Source organism: Carcharhinus amblyrhynchos, chromosome 11, assembly GCF_965287045.1.
Source record: "Carcharhinus amblyrhynchos chromosome 11, sCarAmb.v2.hapA, whole genome shotgun sequence".
NCBI lineage: Eukaryota > Metazoa > Chordata > Chondrichthyes > Carcharhiniformes > Carcharhinidae > Carcharhinus > Carcharhinus amblyrhynchos.
The window spans coordinates 44075425-44099122 of NC_137334.1; the positions used below are offsets into that span (position 1 = coordinate 44075425).

Here is a 23698-nt window from a genome sequence, read left to right on the forward strand (position 1 = left end):
CAGAACTACCTTGGAACAGAGTGCTCAGCTGGATCGGTGTTCCAGTGTTCCTTCTGCTTTCAGCAGGCCCTCCCTACCTGATGCAGGATCCCATGATCAGGAACTGAATACCTTTGATTGAGGGACACTACCACCACCGCCACCCACCCTCTCCCCTGCCCCCACACCTCCAAGGACTTGATCAGGCTGATGAGAAAGCGACATGGTCCTCACCTGCCATTATCCTATCTGATTATTTCCTCCCTGCCATCAAAGTTGCTGTGGGAGAGGACACACGATTATGCCAGTCATGGAGGGGATGAATATTTAAGGTGATGTAAGGTGTCTCGACCAAGTGAACTCTATTATTAAGGAGGTTCTTAGAAGATAGTTTGATCGAAGTTTACATGGTTTTATGACAAATGTATTAGAGATTTTTAAGGATATTACTAGAAGAGAGACAAAGGGATGAGTAGATTGTAGTATACGTCAGTTTCCCATATGCATTCAATAAGATGCCACATAAAAGTTTAATACACATGATAAGGGCTCATGGAGCTGGAGTAATATATTAATTAGCATGGATAGAGGAGTGGTTAACAGATAGGAAGTAAAGAGTTGTGATAAATGGGTCATTTTCAAGTTGGTAAATTGTAATTAGTGGAGTGTTGCAAGAATCAGCACAAGCTACAGCTATTTATACTCTATATTAACAATTTAGATGAAACTAACATTAATGTATCACAATTCACTGACAATTCAGAGCTGGTAGGAATGTAAGCCTTGAATAGTACATGAAAAGATTACAAAGAGATAACAGACAGGTTAAGTGAGAGAGCAGTAAGTTGGGAGATGGGGTATAATGGGGAAATGTGAAGTTATTCGTTTTGGTAGTAAGAATAGAAAAGCAGAATAATTTTTAAAAGGTATGAAATTTTACATGTATGAGTTTCAAATGGAACTGGTTATACTTGCAAAAGAAACACAAAGTTAGCATGCAGGTACAGCAAGCAATTAGGAATCCAAAAAGTATTTTGATTTTTATTGCAGGGGGATTGGAGTACATGAATAAGAAAGTCTTGTTAGCTTTGACGAGACCACATGTGGAGTACTTTGTGCAGGTTTGTCCTTTTTAAAGGAAGACTTAGAATCTGTTTAACAATGCTTCTTTACATTGGTTCCTGTGTTAGGGGGTTGCTCTGTAACGAGAGGCTAAATAAATTAGGCCTACGCTTTCTGGAGTTTAGAAGAATTAAACCTCATTGATCTCATTGAAATGTATAAAATTCTGAAGGGGCTAAACAGGGTGGACATTGAGAGGTTGTTTCCTCTCGCTGGAGGATCTAGAACTTGGGGACATAATCTCCAGATAAGTGACTGATCGTTTATGACTGATATGAGAAAAGAATACTTCACTCAAAGGTTTGTGAATCTTGGGAATTCTGTGCCAGAGAGTTATGGATGCTCCACCGTTGAATGCATTTAAGGCTGAGACAGACAAAGTTTTGGTATCTCGGGAAATCAAGGGATATGAGGAACAAACAAGAAAGTAGAGTTGAGACAGAAGATCAACCATGATCACATTGAATGGTAGAGAGACTGTATTGTTGACTGCTGCCCCTGTTTCTTGTTCTTTTTCCTTTTGTTCTTATGGCTGCTTAAGGCTTGGATGGATTTGAGCTTCTGGCACCTGGCCAGTGGAGAATATTGTTTCTGTAGATAATAACTAGGCTTTGGGGAGCTGGAGGTAAGTTGCTTCTGATTTGGCCTTGCAACCATAGTATTTATGGTTTCTTGTCAATGATAACCCTCAGGATTCTGATGGTGGGAGATTCAGTGGCGACGTTCTATACTTCTGATCTAACAATGGAGAGAAGGTCATTAATAAAGCAGCTGAAGGTGGTTGGATCTAAGACACTCCCCAGAATTCCTGGGGTTTAAATAATTTATCTCCAAGAAGCACAACCATGTTCCTTTGTGCTAGGTGTGATTCCAATCAGTGGAGCATTTTCCCCAATTCCCACTGACTTCAATTTTGCCAGGGCTACTTGATGCCACACTCAGTGAAATATTGTTTTGATATCAAGGGCAGTCACTCTCACTTCATCTCTTAAATTCAGTCTTTTGTCCCTGTTTGAACCAAGACTGTAATGGTATCTGGAGACTTGAAGTTATGACCCTGGTAGGGACCATTAACATTTAAAGATAAATTCAAGCCATGATCAGCTGAAATAAACAGCACCATGAAATTTCACTCCAATCAGGACTGGATTAGTGAGCAGAGGCCATGTAGGCTTTCCTTCATGATGGTTCTCTCACCACCTGAAGCAGGACTCTGGCAAATCAGTCAGTCTGATGCTACTGAGCCACTTCAATATTGGATTTTGAAATTCCCCCACCCAGAGTACGTTTTGTACCCTTGCTCAGGAACGGAGGAGACTGAAACCTTGGCTTTAAAGTATGACTTTGTGAGCTTGACTAGTCTGTGGGACAAATTTCTCTGAATTTTGCCACAAGTCCCCAAATGTTGGTGAGAACTTTGCAGGATCAACAGGACGTCGTGTGCCTTTGTTGTTTCTGTTGTCTAGGATGATATTGGATGATATGCTCAATTCTATTATTCTTTGAGCTTACTGTAGCTGATGCAAATAAGTTGCTTGCTAAGACATTTCAGAGGGCAGTCAAGAGTCAACCACATGCTTTGGGACTGGCATCATACATCTGATGAGGTAAGGACAGCAGAAAAGGAAATTAGTGAACCAGTTAGGCTTTTATGACAATCTAGTATTTTCATGGTCACCATTGCATTAATTAATTCATTGAATTTAAATTCCCACAGCTGTCGTGAATGGGATTTGAAGTCTGGTTCCCCAAACAATAGTCCCTTCTTTTTGGATTACAGTTCAGTGCATTACCCATTTCCATTAAGCTGCTGTCCCCTTGAAAATGCATGAAATCCCTCTAAACTTCCACTGTCAGTGACATTGGTGCCCACTTCTAATATTCAGCTGATCCTGTTGCTGGAACAACAATTTCTAGGATTATGTTTACATCTGTTACTTTGATTTTAGTTTTTAGTTAGATTTGTATGATTGTTTGTTTTTTTCTGCTGTTTCTTTGAAAAGTGTTCTGTTATTTGCACTATTTTCCCTACAGGTACCTTGGCTGAAAAGACCCAAGATTGTATTTAATTATTAATCCTGATTTGTATGGTGATTACATTTTCTAGAAGACAGCACATGCATTGCATGTCTACTGTAACTAACATTTTATGACAGAATTTCCATATTTTCTGTAAACAGGTTTCATGGAATGATTTCCCGAGAAGCAGCCGATCAACTGCTAAGTGTAGCAGAAGGCAGTTATATTATTCGGGAAAGTCAACGTCAATCTGGTACCTACACCCTGGCACTGCGGTTAGTAGTGATTTTAGTGATTAAGTTCAGAGAAGAGTAAAATCTTAAGGCATAAGCTACCAGTCAAATGATTGTTATTCTGTACCGTCAATAAACAAGGCACTGTGATGGTAGAAATAAGAACTATTTTGTTTTTTTTACAATTTTCATTGTGATCAGGTCACTACTACTATCTGTATTTTGTATAACTATTAGTAAACTGACTGCATGTCAGTATATTTTGCCATCTGATGTTTACATTCATAGTGCACCCACCTGTTTCTTGACATAGTGATACATTTTCAGTGTGTGGCCTTGAATTATTACTTTTTTAGCCGCATTGAGTAGTTTTGACAATGTATTATTGAACATTTTAAATGTTTGCTGTGTCTTGGTTTAAATATTAAAATAATTTTCTGGAAGTGGTTAAAACTGATAACTGCTATTCTAATTGAATTAAGTTTCAAGAAACATCTAAATTGACATTACAAATCTCATCTTGAAGTATGAAAACAATCTAGGATGACTCATTCTTGATTCGGAAAGTATATAGGCACATCCCTACAAAATAAGGGAGTACTTAAGAACATAAGAAATAGGAGCAGGAGTAGGCCATCCAGCCCCTCGAGCCTGCCCCGCCATTCAATAAGATCATGGCTGATCTGTCGCTGCTCAGTTCCACTTTCCCGCTTTCTCCCCATAACCCTTAATCCCCTCTCTTATCAAAAACCCATCAACCCGCGTCTTAAAAATATTTAGCGAGGCAGCCTCCACCACTTCAACGGGCAGAGAATTCCAGAGATTCACCACCCTTTGAGTGAAGAAGTTCCTCCTCAACTCCGTTCTAAACCGCCCCCCTTTTATCTTGAGGCTGTGCCCCCTAGTCCTACTGTCTTTTTTGAGCGGGAAGAGTCTCTCCACCTCTATCCTATCCATCCCATTCATCATCTTATACGTCTCAATGAGATCTCCCCTCATTCTTCTAAACTCTAACGAGTACAAGCCCAGTTTATTCAGCCTCTCCTCATAGCTCAACCCCCTCAACTCCGGTTAGTAAACCTCCTCTGCACTCCCTCCAAGGCCAAAATATCTTTGCGCAGGTGCGGCACCCAAAACTGCACACAGTACTCCAGCTGCGGCCTCACCAATGCCCTATACAGCTGCAGCAAGACCTCCCTACTTTTATATTCAATCCCCCTCGCTATGAAGGCCAGCATCCCATTCGCCTTCCTGACCACCTGCTGCACCTGCAAGCTGGGTTTTTGCAACTCATGCACAAGGACCCTGAGGTCCCTCTGCACCGTCGCCTGCTGCAGTTTTTCGCCCCGTAAGCAATAGTCCTTCCTACCATTCTTCCTACCAAAGTGGACCACCTCACACTTGCCAACATTAAATTCCATTTGCCATTTCCTGGCCCATTCGCCCAGCCTATCTAGATCCTTCTGCAGACTCTCCACACCCTCCGCACAATTTGCTGTTTCCCCCAATCTTGGTGTCATCAGCAAATTTCGACACCCTACACTCGGTTCCCTCCTCCAGATCATCTATATAAATGGTAAAAAGCTGAGGCCCCAGCACCGACCCCGGGGCACTCCACTAGTCACCATCCGCCAATCCGAATAGCACCCGTTGACCCCCACTCTCTGCCTCCTATTTGACAACCAATCCTCTATCCACGCTAACACCCTACCCCCAACTCCATGTCCCTCGACCTTCTGCAATAACCTCTTGTGAGGTACTTTGTCAAACGCCTTCTGAAAATCTAGAAAGACCACATCCACCGGCTCTCCTCTATCCACCGCCCTAGACACATCCTCATAGAATTCCAGTAAATTTGTCAGACACGACTTCCCTTTAATGAAACCGTGCTGCGTCTGCTCTATCAAGCAATTCCCTTCAAGATGCCTCGCAATTTCCTCCTTAATGACAGATTCTAACATTTTACCCACCACAGACGTTAAACTAACCGGCCTATAATTCCCCGCCTTTTGCCTGGCACCCTTCTTAAACAACGGCGTAACATTAGCCGTTTTCCAATCATCCGGCACTTCCCCGGAATCCAGCGACGTCTGGAAAATAACCACCAAGGCATCCACTATCACCTCCGCCATTTCTTTCAGAACCCTTAGATGCATTCCATTCGGTCCTGGGGACTTGTCCACAATCAGCCCCTCCAGTCTGTCGAGCACCACCTCTCTAGTAACAGTAATGTCATTAAGACCCTCCAGTCCTACCACCTTTCCATCGCTAACACCCGGCAAATTATTCACGTCCTCCTCCGTGAAGACAGAAACAAAAAAGTTATTCAATACCTTAGCCATATCCTCATCCCCTACCACTAGGTCCCCTTCCTCATCCTCTAAAGGACCAACATTCACCCTAGCCAGCCTCTTCCTTTTTATATATTTATAAAAACTCTTGCTATCCTTTTTTATATTAAGCGCTAGCCCAGCTTCATAGTTTTCAGGCACACTTGTTCATGTTTTTCTAGTTTCTTGTGGCATTTCTTCAACACTCCGTTTTCAGAGGATAAGAGAGTTAGAGCTTTGGAATCTTTGGGCAGAATCTTCTGGTCCCACCAAAGTCAATGGAGGTTGTCATATCTGCCATAGGGGAACAACCGCACTAGGGCCAGAAAATCTTGGCCATTATCTTCCATATTTATATTCTATTCCACAGAGATTGCCTACAGACTCACTGGACACACTGTAGGAGAAGTCTTGTAGTTAGTTGAGGACAAATCTGGTACCACCATTACTAAAGGTATTAAGTAATTTACTAGAATCATATGCAGTGCATTTGGCAGTGGAGCAGCATATTTTTCACTGTGATGCTCACAAAACAAAGGTGATTACCAACTGTCATTCTTTTAACTCATCACAGTTCCATATACAATAATTGCCAGTGAACATTGCCTGAAGATTTAGAATTTTGTAAGGAATTACAAGACTAAGGTATTTAAAAAATAGCTTTTTGTAAATTATTTTTTATATGTTATTGGTAAGTCTATTCAGAAGCTCTTAGAAGCAAGAGAGTAAATAAATCATCTTCAGGGAATAGAATTAATTTGGAGAAAGACGGATGTATTCAATTTAAATTCTCTAAGTATTAAATTTTTTTTTTGTACGGCAGCTTGCAGTTTCACCGGGTTCATGGATTGGATGATATAATCATCTGGTGGAAGCCAAAAGATGGCAGTTGCTTACTTAAGGTGTTTCAGAAGAAAGCAGCAATTGGAATAGATTCTGATACCTCTATTAATGTTACTCTTTAATTTCCAAAATGCATTTGTTAAAGTGTCCCATGTTAGACTTTTGATAAAAATAAGAGCAATATAGGAGTATTGGACAGATGGGTTATGCTGGTTAGGTAAATTGTTGAAATTTAATAATCAGTGGATTGTTATTATTGGAACTGCTCTGATTGGGGCCTGAATGTGTGGATTTCCATTGGACTTATTGTTGGAACTATTACCGTTCTTCATGATTTTGATGAGGGCACAACTGAGATTTGATAGAGAGCTATATGTGTGTGTGCACGCGCATGTGCGAGTAAACAAGTATGTATGCATGTGAGAGAGGCAAGTGTGTACGTGCAGATACATGCAAGAGGCGAATGTGTGAGAGAGTGTGTGTGCGGATCTGTGCGAGAAAGTGATGTGCATGTGCGTGCATGGGTGCCAGAGAGAGAGGCGCATGTGCCAGAGCAAGAGGCATTCAAAAAAATAAAAGCCCATTGGATAGAGGGTAATTGTGGCAAACTGGATCCAAAATAGGCTTAGTAACAGAAAACGAAGGATAATGATCCTCGGCTGCCCTTGCGAATGGAAAGCTATTTTGAAGTGGTGTTTCACCAGGCTTGGTGTTGGGACCCTTGCTGTTTGTTTTATATTTGATTTGACTTATTAATGTCATATGTATTAACATATAGTGAAAAGTATTGTTTCTTGCATGCTATACAGATACACTATACAGACAAAACATACCATTCATAGAGAAGGATACAAGAGAGTGCAAAATATAGTGTTACAGTCATAGCTAGGGTTTAGAGAAAGATCAAGGAATGTCTATTCAAAAGTCTGATAGCAGCAGGGAAGAAGCTGTTCTTGAGTTGGTTGGTACTTGGCCTCAGACTTTTGTATCTTTTTCCTGAAGGAAGAAGGTAGAAGAGAGAATATCCGGGGTGCTTTGGGTCCTTAATTATGCTGACTGCTTTGCGGAAGCAGTGGGAAGTGTAGACAGAGTGAATGGATGGGAGACTGGTTTGCGTGATGGATTAGGCTACATTCACAAGCTTTTGTAGTTCCTTGTGGTCTTGGGCAGAGCAGGAGCCATACTAGGCTGTGATACAGCCAGAAAGAATGCTTTCTATGGTGCATCTGTAAAACTTGGTGAGAGTCGTAGCTAACATGCCAAATCTCCTTAGCCTTCTGAGAAAGTTGAAGCGTCGGTGGGTTTTCTTAACTACAGTGTTGGCATGGGGAGACGAGAATAGGTTGTTGGTGAGCTGGACACCTAAAAACCTGAAGCGCTGTATCCTTTCTACTTTGTCCCCATTGATGTAGACAAGGGCATGTTCTCCTTTCGACTTCTTGAAGTCGATGACAATCTCCTTCATTTTGTTGACATTGAGGGAGAGATTATTGTTTCTGCACCCGTTCACCAAATTCTCTATCTCATTCTTGTACTCTGTCTTGTCATTGTTACAATATACAAAAGTCTGAGGTCAAGTGTGGTAGTGTCTTCAGCAAACTTGAAAATCAAATTGGAGGGGAATTTGGCCCATAGGTGTATGAGGAACATAGTAGGGGCTGAGAACACAGCCCTTGGGGCACCAGTGTGGAGGGTGATCATGGAGGTGGTGTTGTTGCCTATCCTTACTGATTGTGGTCTGTGATTTGGGAAGTTCAGGATCCAGTCACAAAGGGAGGTGCCGAGGCCAGGCCATGGAGTTTGGAGATGAGTTTTGTGGAAATAATAATGTTGACGGCTGAGCTGTAGTCAATAAATAGGAGTCTGACATAGGTGTCCTTGTTATCTAGGTGTTCCAAGGTTGAGTGCAGGGCTAGGGAAATGGTGTCTGCTGTGAACCTGTTGCGGTGGTAGGTGAACTGTAGTGGATCCAGGTAGTCCAGGGGGCTGGGATTGATTCGTGCCGTGACTAACCTTTCGAAGCACTTCATAATGATGGATGTCAGAGCCATTGGCCAATAGTGATTAAGGCGCGCTGCTTGGTTTTTCTTAGGTACTGGGATGATGATCATCTTCTTGAAACAGATAGGGACCTCAGATTGTTGTAAAGAGAGGTTGAAGATGACTGTGAATACCTCCGCCAGCTGATCCGATCTGAGTGCACGTCCGGATACCCCATCTGGGCCAGTTGCTTTCCGCGCATTGACCTTCAAGACAGCTGCTCTGACGTCTGCAATGGTAACCCAGATACAGGTTCATCCAGGGTTCTAAGGTGGAGGGCATGCACTGACCTCTTGCTCAAAACGGGCTTCGAATGCATTGAACCCATCAGGGAGGGGTGCGTTGGAGCTGGCAATTTTATATGCCTTCATCTTGTAGCCTGTTATGTCTTGCAAAACGTGCAATAGTTGGCGGAGATCGCTGTGGCCTAGCCTGGGACTTTAGCTTGGTCTGGTATTGTCTTTTGGCATCTTTCTGGATCTCCTTAGATCCACCGGTATATTAGTAATTTGGAGTTGAACGTGGGGAAATTTGCAGATGAGACATAAATTTACTGTGTAGTGGATAGCAGCTGGAAGTTCCAAAATGATAGGTTGGTGGAGTGGGCAGGAAAGTGGCAGATGGGATAATGCACTTAGGGAGATTAAACCATTAAAAGAATACTAAATAAACAGGAAAAACTGAGAGTTCATCTTGGGTTCATGTCGCACTATCTGTAACCCCCGTGACTTGCCTGGGTTTGCAAAATCTCACTTACTGTACTGTTGGGAGACAATACACATCTCTTTAACCTGTGATCAGTGCTCCTTTCACTCACATTATCGGCCACTTTAGGACTTGAACAGCAGGTTAGGTGTAAAGATTCACATTCTAATCAGTAATCTGTAAACTGTCTGTGCTTTATATGCTCTGTCTGAGGCCAGAACTCTCCATTCACCTGAAGAAGAGCTTAACCTCGAAAGCTTCTGAGTTTACTATCAAATAAATAGGTTGGACTTAAACCTGGTGTTGTCAGACTTTTTACTGTGTTTACCCCAGTCCAACGCCGGCATATCCACATCATCACCACAGGAAGGACATAATTGCTCTGGAGAGAGTGCCACGAATATTTACGAGAATGTTGCCAGGAGTGGAGAATTGTAGCTACAACAAGAGATTGGGGTTGTTTTCTTTGAAACGGACAAGACCGAGGAGTGACATGATTGAGGGTTGTAAGGGATGGGGAGAGAATAGACAGGAGCAACCTGTTTACTTGGCAGACAGTTCTAAAACAAGGGGTCATAGATTCAAGCTAAGTAGCAGAAGGATTAGCGGGGCCATGAGGAGGAATCTTTTTATGCAGTGGGTGGTGGGTTTCTGGAATTTGCTGCCTGAGTTTGTGGTGGAGGCAAAGACCCTAAATTCATCTGAAAAGTACCTGGGTCTGCACCTTAAGTGCTGAAAGTTGCAGTGCTCTGGTCCACGTGCATCTGGGTGCCTTTGGGTTAGCATGGACAAGTTGGGTCGAATGGGCCCCTTCTGTGCTGCATCATTCCTATGGTTCTATGGTATGAAAATGGAGAGGTTTAAAAATAAAGATGAGGATTTTAAATACGAGATACCACTATAGCATGGTGGCACAGTGTGCCTCAGCGTCAGGGACCCAGCTTCGATTCCCAGTTTGGTTCGTTGTCTGCTTGGAGTTTGCACGTTCTCGTCGTGTTTGCTTGGGTTTCCTCGCGGTGCTCCGGTTTCCTCCCACAGTCTGAAAGACTTCCTGATTAGGTGCATTGACCTGAACAGGTGCCAGAATGTTGTGACTAGGGGAATTTCACAGTAACTTCATTTGCATTCTCAACTTTTATTTCTTTGAAGTGACAAAGAGTCGTCCTGACATAGAACATTACAGCGCAGAACAGGCCCTTCGGCCCACGATGTTGCGCTGACCAATTAAAAAGCAATGACCCTCTAACCTAAACCAATCCCTTTCCATCCATAAACCTATCCACGGATCTCTTAAACGCCCCCAAACTAGGCGCATTTACAACTGCAGCAGGCAGGGCATTCCAATCCCTCACCACCCTCTGGGTAAAGAACCTACCTCTGACATCCGTCCAATAACTACCACCCCTTAATTTAAAGCTATGCCCCCTCGTGCTAGCTTTATCCATCCGAGGAAAAAGGCTATCACTGTCCACCCTATTTAAACCTCTAATCATCTTATATGTTTCAATAAGGTCCCCTCTTAGCCGCCTTCTTTCTAACGAAAACAACCTCAAATCCCTCAGTCTCTCCTCCATAGGACCTCCCCTCCATACCAGGCAACATCCTGGTAAACCTCCTCTGCACCCTCTCCAAAGCCTCCACATCCTTCCTATAATGTGGGGACCAGAACTGCACACAATACTCCAAGTGCGGCCGCACCAGAGTTTTGTACAGTTGCAACGTGACGCTGCGGCTCCTAAATTCAATCCCCCTACCAATAAATGCCAAGACACCGTATGCCTTCCTAACAACCTTATCTACTTGATTCCCAACTTTCAGGGATCTATGTACACGTACACCTAGATCCCTCTGTTCATCCACACTATTCAGAGTCCTACCGTTAGCCCTATACTCTACACATCTGTTATTCCTGCCAAAGTGAATTACCTCACACTTTTCCGCATTAAACTCCATCCGCCACCTCTCGGCCCAGCTCTGCAACTTGTCCAAATCTCTCTGTAAACTATGACACCCTTCCTCACTATCTACCACACCTCCGACTTTGGTGTCATCAGCAAATTTACTAATCCAACCAACTATACCCTCATCCAGATCATTTATAAAAATTACAAACAGCAGTGGCCCCAAAACAGATCCCTGAGGCACACCACTTGTAACTGAACTCCATGACGAATACTTACCATCAACCACCACCCTCTGTCTCCTATCTGCTAGCCAATTCCTGATCCAATTACTTAAATCACCCTCAATCCCATACATCTGCATTTTCTGCAGAAGCGTTCCATAGTGAACCTTATCAAACGCCTTACTAAAGTCCATATATACCACGTCAACTGCTTTACCCCCATCCACCTCTTTGGTCACTTTCTCAAAAAACTCAATAAGGTTAGTAAGACACGACCTACCCTCCACAAAACCATGCTGACTATCTCCAATCAATTCATTACTCTCTAAATAACTATAAATCCTATCCCTAATAATTTTTTCTAAAACCTTGCCCACAACAGAAGTAAGACTCACCGGTCTATAATTCCCGGGGAAGTCTCTGTTCCCCTTCTTAAACAATGGGACAACATTCGCTATCCTCCAATCTTCTGGCACTTATACCTGTGACCAACGACAACCTGAAGATCAGAGCTAGAGGCTCTGCAATCGCCTCTCTTGCCTCCCAGAGAATCCTAGGGTAAATCCCATCCGGCCCACTTGAAATGTTGAAGTGACTTGAAATGTTGGCTCATTCTCTCTCCAATGATACTATCAGACCTGCTGAAATTTTCCAGCATTTTCTGTTTTTGTTTCAGATTCCAGCATCCACAGTAATTTTATCTTATTTCGAATGTTTACCAATACAAATATAAATTCTAACACTGTACACTAGATGGCACCAGACCAGTGCTCTGCACAAGTTCAGAATCATTTCTTGACATTTGTACTGCATCCCTTTGCCTGACCAGTCTGAGATCCTTGCTGTCTTTGCTGTTTCCATACAAGGTGCCTTCAGCAATCTCCATTCATATGTCCAAACCCTGCATTGGTATTGATGCCTGTAAAATTAGGTAGCATTACAATTGTTTGTCATAATTTCTTGTATTTTACATATGAAATAGCATCTTCAGCTATTCAACCCAGCTCTTCAGTGTTTCCGGTCCTTTTCTATTTGATCAATGAATTCCTGATCTTTTGAAATCCTTGACAATTTGGTATTACCTGCAAGAAACCACATACAAGGAAAGAGACCATCTTGAAAAGACTTCAAAGAAGTCTAGGAAAGATTTATACGCAGCACATTTTCAACTCATATTTTCAGTCAGTCTCCAATTATCAAGTCCTGATGTCTTGTTTGAGCCAAAACCTATTGGCCAGGTTTTATTGTTTAACTCTTTTCCTTTGTATTATAAGAGGAAAGTATTAGATAAATGAGCATTTTTCATATAAAAAAAAACTGAAAGCATAAACTATGGACTTTAGGACCTTTATCTTGAGTACAGGATGTAGAAGTCCTTTGAATCTTTGTGATTGACAGCAAGATTGGCAATTCAGTAAATTTGAAATCTGCCTTTTGCTCATCCCTGCAAAATTGAAATTCTTGGCAGATCAAATACAGGAGGTCTTTTTTGATATCAACTAAAAATATTTTTAAACATTTATCAAAAAATAGAAATGCTTAAAAAAATTTAATTTTGAACACCATGTGGTTAATCTTTGTATCCACTTTATGATTAAACAGAAAAGCCAGAAAAAGTGCTGAATAACAAATTTATTTAGAATTTAAAAAATGAGAACAATGGAAGCTTAATTTTGGGACTTTAATCTTGTAAATGATCTCTTCAGAATTAAAATATATCTGACTGACAGCAAATTGGACTTGATGGTTATAAGCCCTACTTCCCAGCCACTTTACAGTTATGCAAAAATTCCTGACAAAGCAAAGCATGTGAAACATGAAAATTGCAACATTATTTGTTCAGCAGTTTCTTTTTATGTAATTTGTTTATGAAAACACCTATTTATATTTACCAATCTAGAAATCAAATGTTAGAAACAGAAGGTTGAATTCTCTGTACTGAGGTGGGTAGCTTAAGATGAGAAATTTCCCAACTTGGCAGACTCACCTAGGTATAACGTTCTCCTTTACACACCCTTTATCATTCTGGGGATGTGAGGGTGAGAAGAAGTTGGCCCACCACTCTTAGAAACATGTTGGAGGTGGCCATGGGAGCCTCAGTTTATTGGGACTTCATCCAGTTCTTTGTTTTCATTTTAGTTCATCTAACCATCATTTCTAACATAGAACATTACAGCACAGAACAGGCCCTTCGGCCCACGATGTTGCACCGACCAATTAAAAAAGCAATGACCCTCTAACCTAAACTAATCCCTTTCCATCTATAAACCTATCCACTGATCTCTTAAACGCCCCCAAACTAGGTGCATCTACAACTTCACATCCCATCATCTCCTGTGACCAACTCCCCATGCCACTTTCATGCCAAGAATTATTTTTCTTTTGTAAGTGCCTCTATGAACAAAATTTTATGTTTCCCTGGTTTGCAGCCAGATTGGTGGAGTGGCACGGGGAGGGGTAAAATTGCTTAGATAGTCTTCCCACCAGGGTTCCACCTGTCCCAATCTTGCCACAATTTTACAGTGTGACAGGTGAGACCGAGGATGACCTGCCTGTCCTGTCCCCATTTAAGACCTTTAAATGGCCAATAAATGACCATGTAAAGGCTACCTGCACCCCCACCCCCCGACTTGTCCACTAATCCTCCCCCCATGTCCCCTCTGCTCATCTTTTTGGCTGCACCTCCCTTCTCAACCCTGTGATTCTCACACTTACCTGTTCCTGGACTCTGGGACGTTGTCTTTGAGAATTGCTTCCAGTCCCGGTCCTGGCCACAGGCGCTGCTGCGACGAGAGATGTACTTACAAATCAGATCAACCAGATCAGAATTTCTTCCCGAGTCCAGGGCAGAATCCCCATCTTCAGCCAGTTAATGTCCTTTGGAGCACTTGCTACTGATTCTTCGTATGGCGGTGGGAAATCTCGTCCCATTTTATTTACCAAGGTTGAGGTGTCAAGTACTTAAATCTTCTGTTACTGATAGGTTAATGGTCTGTTTGATTGATACTTTATAGGCTTGAGCACCAATATTTTTTTCCCCCAGATTTGTGACAGGGTACTTTTTTTTTCTAAGCTGTTTTACACTTGCCATTGTTACTATAGGGCTCATTGATTTTGTACATGGTGTATATTGAATGAGCATGGTAAGCGTGGAAAGGCATGAATTCATATGGAGGATGCAAGGGGCCAGTATGAGTGGGTGGTGAGCATGAGTTAGAATGGCTAAACCCTCTTGAACTTGCCTTTCGAAAGATACCTGAATCCAGACTATGGCTCACGGTTCCCCTGAGATCTGTGAATCACGAGTGATGGAGAAGCTGACATAATTCCAAGGAAATTGTGAGGGAATAGGAGGTGTCTACCCCTGAAATTTAGCCCACCAGTTCCTGCACCCTTGTGCTGGCAAAAAATTAGCAACACTGGGAATTGGGGGAGGAATCCCAGAATTGCCTCCTGTCTGCTATTTTTAAATGGCTCTGGAGTCCTTCCAACTGTGTGACAATTGGGGCCAGAGTATCAATTTTTAATTGCTGCTCGCCAGTGTTTCACCATAAAAATGAATGGCTAGCAGTTGAACATCTGCAAAGCATCTTGACACTCCCATTGTCACCCAGTGCAATTTTCAGGTGGGCTTGTAAATGGATGAGCAGCGTGTTCTGGAGAGACGCTGCTTCTATATGCAAATTTTGGATCTGCATAGTTAGAGGATCGCAGTTGCATTTTATGGATACAGGTGAACAGAATGTACACAGCTCAACTGTACTAGATGTTGAGAAGTCTTGACCAAAGTTCCTTGAATGAACTGCTGGAAGTTGTTCAAGGTTGTTGTATAAAGCAGTAGTTGGCCTTAGCTGTATTGTACATTTCTGGGCATCGCACTTTATGTCCTTGGCCTACACAGCAGATTCTGATCTCCAGTCATTTTGGATGCCCTTGCAAATGGATAAAGGCCTTACTCAATCAAGCCCATATGGTAGCTGGTGTACAACAGCCACCCCATGTTAAAAGAACTCGATGCACAGTGATCTTCCATTTCTTAAAATGAAGTTTGGGATCTGGAACATCACGGCCCTCTTGGATAGCAGCAGTGATAGACTGGAATGGTGGACCGCTATCATTGTCTGGGAGTGCAGGCATTTTGACATTGACACCGGTGCCTTAAGCAAGATCCAGTGGGCAGTGGAAGGCCAACTCTAGGAACAAAGTGGCAATTGCACCACCTTCTGGATAAATGCATCAGAAGATTGCTTCCTCCAAGGTGTTGGCTTCACCATTAAATACAAAGTAGCAGGCCATCTCAGAGACTTTCCTTGCAGGATAAATGAACGTTTCAAGATTCTTCGGTTAACCCTGGCCGAGAACCAGGGCATGACAGTCCTCAGCACCTGTGCCCCGACACTGGAAGTTAGAGTGGAAATTTACTATGGCTTTGAACAATCCTTGGCCCAAGTCCCAATGAGCAACAAGCTAATTCTCGCAACTTCAATGCCAGAGTTGGAAAGGACACAGGCCTCTGGGGGAATGTAATTGGCAGAGAGAGAGAGTATGGAATTCCAACATCACTGGCACACTGCTCCTGACAAAAGGCCTAGAATACAGCCTTGTCATAACAACCACCTTTCTCTGCCCAGAGAGACAAATGCAAGACCTCATAACAATGCCCTTGCTCCAAGCAATGGCACATGTTCAGCGACTTCATTGTCCACTCGAGGGACCACAAGGAGGTGTGTATCACCCATGCCTTGACAGGAACCGATGATTGCTGGAAACACTGTTGACTAATCCATTCTGTGGTAAACAGCAATGTCGCCCCAAAACAATGATGGCAACAAAAGCAAAACCACAGGAAAATTGATGCTGAGGCACTCAGACACTGATAAGAGAGTCCTATTCAGCTAGAACTTCATGCCAACCTGTGACGGTGACGATGACAATTCCCAATGACCCAAAGACACAGACTGTCCACAGTGCCTAGTCTGCATGCAAGGCCTTCATAATTAGCACCTACAAAGAGACACTTGGTCACTTGACCAGCAAACATCAAGGCTGGTTTGATGAGACCACCAGGAGTTGATAAGTTGCAAATGCAAGGCTTTTCTGAATCTGAAACAGCAACCCAAGTCAAGAGCAAGAAAAGAGCTCTATAGATGGGTGAAGGCTGAGGTCTACCAAAAAACCTGTGACCTAAAGAACCAGTGGTGGTTGGAGAAAATGCAGGAGATCATATGGTTATCCAAGAACCACGTCAGGCAAGGTTTCTTCAGCGCAGTCAAGACCTCCTACGATCTGAGCACCCAATGCCTCACCCCACTGCCAGCCAAGAATGGAGAGATGCTCATCTAGAACAGAAAGGAAGCCAGCAGCCTCTGGAAAGAGCTCTCCAAAGATCTCCTTAACCCAGGACTCCATCTTCAATGCGGGTTCCTCAACTCCATCCCACAGGATGCTACCCACCACCATCTCAGCGTAACCCCAACCTGGCAGGAGGTAGAAAAGGCCATCTGACAGCTAAAGGTCAACTAGACATCAGGAGCAAATGGAATCCCTGCCAAAGCACTAAAACATAGCAGAGATGCACTATTGATGCAAATACATGATCTCATTTCCCTTATCTGGAAGGAGGAGAACATGTTACAAGATCTGAGAGACCTTGTAACATGATCATGTTCAAGAAAGGTGACAAGTCTAACCCAGAAGAATTTCCTTGCTGTCAACCATGGGGAAGGTCATCACCAGAGTCCTCCTTAATTGCCTTCTCCCTGTGCCTGAAGAATTCTTAAGAGTTGCAATGCAGATTTTGATCACAAAGGGGCAAAATGGACATGATCTTCACATATGACAACTGCAACAGAAATGCAAGGAACAGCACCAACCCTTGTACATGGCCTTCTTTAACATCATAGAGGCTTTGACACTGTGAACCGCGAGGGATTATGGAGTGTGTTCCTCCATTTCAGCTGACCTCAAAAGTTTGTCACCATCTTCTGCTTGCTCCACCATGACATACAAGCCATGATCCTGACCAGTAGATCCACCAATTCATGTTCGGACTGAGATCAAGCAAGGCTATTCTTGCTTGATATTCTTGCTGCAATGCTGCATTTCATACTGAGCAAGCTGGATTGGAGCTAAACTGCAGAACAAACAGGAATCTGATCAACCTTTGTCACCTGCAGGCCAGATCCAAATGCTATCATTGAACTACAGACTCCAAGCCAATGTCAACATTTTCACCAAACTGTACAAGCTTTACACTAAACATCTGTAAGACAAAGGTCCTTCACAACCTGCCCCACAACACAGCACTGCCCTTGATTATTAAAATCCACTACAAAGCTTTGGACAAAGTGGACCACTTGTAATACCTTGGGACCTTACTCTCAACAAGGAAAGACATCAACAACAAGGTTCCAAGACCATCTTCAGAATGCCAGCACACCTTTGGTCACTTGAGGAGCAGCGTTTGAAGACAAGGGCCTCAGACCTGGCATCAAACTCAAGGGCTGCAGAGCAGTAGTGATATACGATTAAATCTAGAGTAATTATTTTACGAACTTTGATCTTGCCACCAATAAGAATATAAAGAAGCAACTTTATAAATCACAAATGATATTGACAAATAAACACCCTGTTCAGGACATCAGTTCAAGGGACATAGTTTCTGAATCAACAGTTATTTAATTTAACAGGGATACATGAAAAAGGTCATGTTTGGTACTGTGTCTAACAGGGATGAATGAAGAATAGATAACTTTTGCTTACCAAAATTGTGTTCATATTAAAGGCTTGTTCTGGTTCTTTTGAATAAACTCTTTGTCTCTATAAAATTTGGCTGAAGTAGGTGACAGGTTTTTGATGTTGGCCTTTCCTATTTGATTCCTGGACTCAAATTCAGTTAAGACTAATGGGACTAATTGCTCCTTTATCTAATATTTGAGATTTAACATTTCCTGTGCAAAATGCACTGAGATCTCTCAATTAATTTACTAGTAGACATTGGTCAAATTTGTTTTATACAAGTTGTGAATTGCAAGAAAGATCAGAGGGATGCAATAGTTGGTACACTCTTGAGGTTAGGAGTGAGTATAAATAACTTTCCTTTGCATCTGATTCTGCTGCATCTGATCTGGAAGTGCTTAAGGCAGACACGGAGTGTTGATTTTTATTCAGTAAGTGAATGGGTTTTGTTGATTAAAATTGAGGTCTTGCATGCCCAAAATGTGAAAAATTCAATTCTCCAGTGTGAACATCCCTTGCTTTAATGGGTGTAACATGATTTTTTAAAAATGGTAATTTATATAAAATAATTTATTAATGGCATAAACGAACAAAATATTTTAATCAATGGCTGCAGTAAACATTTGCATAAAATTTTCACAAACGTTCTACTATTTTGCTGAATATCAGCAGAGAATTATCTGTTGAATTGATACCCCTTGAATCATAATTGTTTCTACCTATTTACGTCATTGTGCCCTTTGGGTAACGGTTCAATCTTCAATTATTTCATTGATCAAATAGCATTATTCCTAGAATTAACAGTCATTCTTAACAAATGTTTAAACATATGAATTGTTGACCAGGAAAAATGGTGCTGTTAGTCAGCAGCTTTTGTCATGTTGTCTACTCATCCCTGTCTAGAAAACCAGTGTTTCTCTAATTTATTTAAACTGCAATTAAAGGGATATTGTTTTTGATTCTAAATATGGGTATGTGGAGGTGGAAACCTGTTCAGCCTTGAAAAGTTATCAAACCTTAATGTCACACACCTTTATTTGTTTAAAAAAAATTCTGCAATGCAGCATGATTGCAAACTTCTGAAGCATTGTGAAGGTAAAACTACTTTGGGTAGATAGCTTATTTTTCTGGCACTGGAAAACTAAAGTATTTAATATTTTCACACTCTTCTCCACTGCTCCCACTCCAGTGTTTCAAAAGATGCTTAACCATTTTAACTGATTTCTTGATTCAGAATTTTCATTCCCAAGGTTGGTAGTGAGAGTCAGGGAATTTACCAGCTTGTCACATGGAACTGGGGGAGGGGAGGGATGGAATGGGGAACCCCCACCACCCCCATGACAGTACCTTTGTTCTAGGTGGCCAGGTGTGGGATGGCCAAACCCCTGTCCTCGCTGATGCAGATTGGAGACACTCCATCCCAGTTGATTGTTCATACTTTAGGCCCTCTAGTCCTCATATCCGCTGCCCACACTCCATGACCCAACCATGCCCCTCTCTCATCCCATGGTCTCTTTTTGTCTCCAGTGTTGACTTAATCAACTTATGCCCTTTGCTGTTACAATCTTCACGTCAATTCATCCAGTATCCACCATGGGCACTGCCATTTATGAATGCCCGTTCAAAATACTTGAATACCCTCAAGTACTTAATCTCTTATAACACAAACAATCAAACTTGTATTCGTTTCCCCACCCAACTCATGAAGACAAGTACTCCTTTAACAACCCATTTGAGCTCTCAATCAAACTGAGCTTTGGTCCATGTGCTAGGATAATTGGTAGGTTGTGGAAAGTTTTCAAGCATTAATAATAATATAATGATAGTCCTCGGGGTATTGTCAACAAACAGCTATTATAACTGCTAGATCATTTTTGTAACCTTTCACTAATACAGGCAGCCTTATTTTTAAAGGACTGGAGATTTAAATAACTTCACAGCTTGACAGTTCCACAGACCTTCTCCATCCTTCACTAGCATTTTCATCTCTAAAAATTCATAACTCCCACACTTCAGGTTATGGAGTTTGTTTGAACATGGTGCTGAGCTCAAATGGCCTATCTGAGGCCAGGTTCCCTTTGTGTGTGAGTTGCACCCATCCACTTTCCCCTACTAGTGAAAATGAGATCTGTCAGAAATAAAGTATGGTTTCCACATTTAGATTCCATCTGTCCTTTTTTTAAAGGCCCACGGAGTGCTTCCGCAAAAGCTTTGACACGTAACATTTTAAAAATTGCACTTGTTTACGGTTTTATACAAGTTTGATGGGCTGAATAGCTTTTCTAATTATTTCCACCTTCCTAGATCTTTAAAGTTTATTTAAATGAAAGTTCTTGAAAAGAGAAAATTATTTTATGGTACATTTTGCTTCATGGAAAAATAATATAAAGTATTATTTTCATATAATTTAGCACTAGATAGAAATACAATTTGATAAAAGTTGCTTTTTTTAAACTGTTACTTTTCAATTCCTGTTTATTTTACCTTTTCTGACCAGTAACTTCATTGCTAATTACATTGTCAATGTAAGCCTACTTGTGACACTAATAAATAAGTTTTACACTTACGTTGCGAAGAAAGCACATGGTCTGTTCCTGCTCAGCTGTCAATGCATCTAGGATTGTCCAATTGATTGAACTTCCTTCCCAATTTCAAAAATAGTGGATGGAGTCTTCACTTGATGTTCAGATTATGATTTAAAGTTGCTGTTGTGGTTTGACTGTCATACAGAGTCAAATAGTCAGATGGCATTTTTCACAAGCAAAGTGTGTTTCCCATAAACTCCCATCTTCCCTCTCTGCTATACATGGATTAGGATGGCTCAGGATTAACCCTGAAATGTAGTAAACTGGAGAATATGTGGAGTACATATTGCCTTTGACAAGGTGCTGCATGGTAGGCTGATGCATAAAGTTAAATCTCATGGGATCCAATGTGAGGAATCAAAATTGACTTCTTGACAGAAGCCAGGGAGTGGTTGTAGAGAGTTGTTTTTCAAACTGGAGGCCTTGACCAGCGGTGTACCTCAGGGATCAGTGCTGGGCCCATTGTTATTTGTCATTTATATTAATGATTTGGATGAGAATATAGGGAGCGGGGTTAATAAGTTTGCAGATGACACCAAGATTGGTGGCATAGTGGACAGTGAAGGAAGTTATCTCCAATTGCAACAGGATTTTGATCAGTTGGACCAGTGGGCTGACGAATGGAGTTTAATTTAGACAAATGCGAGGTAATGCATTTTGGTAGATTGAACTAGGGCAGGACTTAATTAATGGTAGGGCATTGGGGAGAGTTACAGAACAAAGAGATCTAAGGGTACATGTTCCTAGCTCCTTGAGAGTGAAATCACAGGTGGACAGAGTGGTGAAGAAGGCATTCATGCCATGCTTGGTTTCATCGGTCAGAAAATATGAATACAGGAGTTGGGACGTCTTGTTAAAGTTGTACAAGACATTGGTAAGGCCACACTTAGAATACTGTGAGAACTGGTCACCCTATTATAGAAAGGATATTATTAAACTAGAAAGAGTGCAGAAAAGATTTACTAGGAGGATACCGGGACTTGATGGATTGAGGTTGAATAGACTAGGAGTTTTTTCTCTGGAGCGTAGGAGGCTGAAGGGTGACCTTATAGAGGTCTATCAAAAATGAGGGGAATAGACAAAGTAGATAGTCACTATCTTTTCCCAAAAATAGGGAATCTAAAACTAGAGGGCGTAGATTTAACGTGAGATGGGAGAGATACAAAAATGTCCAGAGGGGCAGTTTTTTCCCACAGAGGGTGGTGGTGAGGGTGCTAGAGGTAGTAGTAGAGGCGGGTACAATTTTGTCTTTGAAAAAGCATTTAGATAGTTACATGGGTACAATGGGTATAGAGGGATATGGGCTAAATGTGGGCAATTGGGATTAGCTTAAGGCTTTTTTTAAAAAAGGGCAGCATGGACAAGTTGGGCTGAAGAGCCTGTTACCATGTTGTAAACTGATACGACATACAATTTTTTTGGCAGGATTCACAACATTGTATATATGCAGGTGAGGTAAACAGCAATTTTAAGACCATGAGTAAATTCTTAGATTATGAGGATATTTTCAAGCACTTTCTTTGAATATGATATTGCTGTGACATTTGTTTGCATCTGGCATGAAAATAACCATGGTGGCCTATCCCATGACACTGATAGCAGTCCTAAAACACGCATCACAAGGGATCTACATTCGCTTAGTAATCATGAAAACAAAACATCTGCATCCAGCAGTTAACACAACCACTGAAGCACGGTAAAAATTGCACCTCCAGCTGTCAAATTGCATATATTAACATGTTTAACCATCTGTAGCTATCAAAGGGAATCTTTTTATCGGCTGTTTCCTGTTTATTTTTGTGTTCCATTTTGAATCTAGTGAAAGAGAATGATCCTTGCCATTTAAAATTCATAGCATCAAAGATGATTACCTCAATTTATATCATCTTTGCATTTATTTTCATTACATGGCACTTGGTGTTAGCATGTTCCGTCCTTTCATAATATATGCCTTTTACATTGTAAAGCCGTATTGTCCAATGTGTGAAACACTTGCTACATGAGTAATTAATTAGCCAGATGTGGATAGTTAATTAGTAAATAAAAATCACTTGCTTGGCTTATATGTAATGCAATAATGTGCAATTCTGGCTAAAATGATAGGACAAGAAGCACTGTGATTTGTTGCTATTTGAATGTGGCTGGCGTTTCTTAGTTACTGAAAGGTAATGGGCCTCAAGTAAATATACAGGTATGTTGTGTTTTGTGTGCAAGTTTGTAAGGTTCCATTAAAATTTGTGCGTGTAGCTAAAATGGTACAACTATTTGTTTGTGGCTGGTCAGCAATTTCTGTTGGACAGCAGCTTGTTTTATACATTTTAAGCATTCACTGAATTTGAAATTGCATTTAACAATGTCTTGATGCAAGTTGAGAAATATCTGACATGTTAATATTGATACTAAATTAAGCATAAAGTTGTAAGAGTAAAAACATTATTCCTAAATTCTAATGCAATATTATTTACAAACTATAAATAACTTTTCTGTCCTTATGACAGTATTTGAGGTCAGCATGTCAGAAGGGATTAAAAATTACTGGTGTTGACCATCCCATTTGATTCGTAAGCCTGAAACATGTTTCTGCCCTCTTCCTTCATTTTGAATGTTTGCATAAAACCTACAGTTAGTCTCATCCTTCGCTTGCTTGATGCATTTGCAGTAGATAAACGATTGAGGATAGACATTTTCTTTGATGTAACTGTCCTATCAGTTTTGGCTTATCCTCACAAAAGGAAGTTAACAATCCAAAAATACCAGCTGATTTGATTTGATACATCAAGGCAATTTTTATAAAGATTAGAGGTAGCTTCAGGCAATATTATGTTATCCCAAGATATAGTAGTTTTTGTCTAGTTAGATGAAATGTTTTGTTGATCTGAAGGTTGGATTAATAGCATTTTCAGTGTAATGTCTTTACAAAACAATCACAATCAATTGTTTAGAAAAACAACTAATCTGTTCTTTAAATGTTTGAGCATT

The 23698-nt window shown here is 41.3% G+C and overlaps 1 protein-coding gene across 3 annotated transcripts in view; it reads left to right on the plus strand.

Moving 5' to 3' along the window:
* chn1 (chimerin 1) overlaps positions 1-23698 on the plus strand; it is a 243940-nt gene that overhangs the window by 61967 nt on the left and 158275 nt on the right. For all 3 annotated transcript variants that reach the window (XM_080198952.1, XM_080198953.1, XM_080198954.1), the window contains one exon: positions 3282-3395. In XM_080198952.1, the coding sequence (XP_080055078.1) occupies positions 3282-3395 (114 nt within the window). The remainder of the gene's footprint in view (positions 1-3281; positions 3396-23698) is intronic.